This window comes from Equus asinus, chromosome 17 (genome assembly GCF_041296235.1).
Source record: "Equus asinus isolate D_3611 breed Donkey chromosome 17, EquAss-T2T_v2, whole genome shotgun sequence".
In the NCBI taxonomy this organism is placed as follows: domain Eukaryota; kingdom Metazoa; phylum Chordata; class Mammalia; order Perissodactyla; family Equidae; genus Equus; species Equus asinus.
In genome coordinates, this window is record NC_091806.1 from 29,550,435 (window position 1) to 29,551,844 (window position 1,410).

The 1,410-nt window shown below is 38.0% G+C and overlaps 1 protein-coding gene across 1 annotated transcript; it reads left to right on the forward strand.

Moving 5' to 3' along the window:
• Positions 1 to 274: 274 nt before the first annotated feature.
• LOC139040856 (putative olfactory receptor 5AK3) lies at positions 275 to 1,203 on the forward strand. The gene is given in 2 exon segments (XM_070488584.1): positions 275 to 467; positions 470 to 1,203. Coding segments are annotated over 2 exon segments (927 nt in total).
• The last annotated feature ends 207 nt before the right edge of the window (positions 1,204 to 1,410 follow it).

Genomic DNA, 1,410 nt, shown 5'->3' on the forward strand with positions numbered 1-1,410 from the left:
TAGTGGAAAACTTTTAATCTATGTTTCTTAGAATCAAACCTATTAGAATTGAGCCTTCTTTTGAAAATAAATCCATGGTTCACATGTCCCTTTTTATTATTTAGTAGTTACTTATCAAGGAAATAGGACCAATATTTGGAAAGTAATAATCCTGTTGGGAGTATTTGCTATGAAAATCCAATTCAAAAACAGTGACACAAAATGTAAGAGCATTTTTCCTTCAAGAAGTCAACATTTCCCTTCTTTTCTGGGTGCTTTCTAGACTTTGGTAGCCATGACACAAGGAAATATCACTGAAGTGACTGAATTCTGTCTTCTTGGATTTGGTGCCAAACACAAGTTGCAGTATGTCCTCTTCATCGTGTTTCTAGTGATCTATATGATCTCCATGGTGGGTAATGTTGGAATGATCCTACTCGTCAAAACAGATTCCAGACTTCAAACACCCATGTACTTTTTCCTACAACATTGGCTTTTGTTGATATCTGTTACACTTCTGCTATCACTCCCAAGATGCTGAAAAATTTCACAGTAGAAAATAAATCAATATCTTTTGGGGGCTGTGTCATACAATTATTGGTTTATGCAACATTTGCAACCAGTGAATGTTACCTCTTGGCCGCTATGTCTGTGGACCGTTATGTAGCCATCTGTAACCCACTTCGCTACCCTATAGTCATGTCTCAAAGAATCTGCATCCAGGTGGTAGTTAGTTCATATGTCATGAGCTCAATAAATGCTTCTGTACACACAGGTTTTACATTTTCATTGTCCTTCTGCAAGTCCAATACCATCAATCACTTTTTCTGTGATGTTCCTCCAAATCTCACCCTTTCATGCTCCAACATTGACATTAACGTCATGCTACTTGTTGTCTTTGTGGGATTTAACTTGATGTTCACAGTGTTGATCGTCATCTTTTCCTACGTATATATCACGGTCGCCATCCTAAAGATGCCTTCTACAGCAGGGAGGAAAAAAGCCTTCTCCACGTGTGCGTCCCACCTGACAGCAGTCACGATTTTCTATGGAACCCTGTCATATATGTACTTACAGCCTCATTCTAATAATTCCCAGGACAATATGAAAGTGGCCTCCATATTTTATGGCATTGTGATTCCCATGTTGAACCCCCTGATCTATAGTTTGCGAAATAAAGAGGTAAAAGAAGCTCTAAAAGTGACTGGGAGAAAATTCTTCTAGACTGCACCAAAATTGTCAAAATTCAGTGCAAGAAAGCATCCAACAGACATGTTGACCACTATTTAATATTTCTGAAATTAGGAGCACGTTCACATCTTAAACCAATGCTACATCATTCAACGGATAAGTGTGTAGAATGAAGGAAGTATCCTAACATCTCATGGGACTAATTTCCCCTTTAATAAAGTTTGGAAAGCATATCCCATA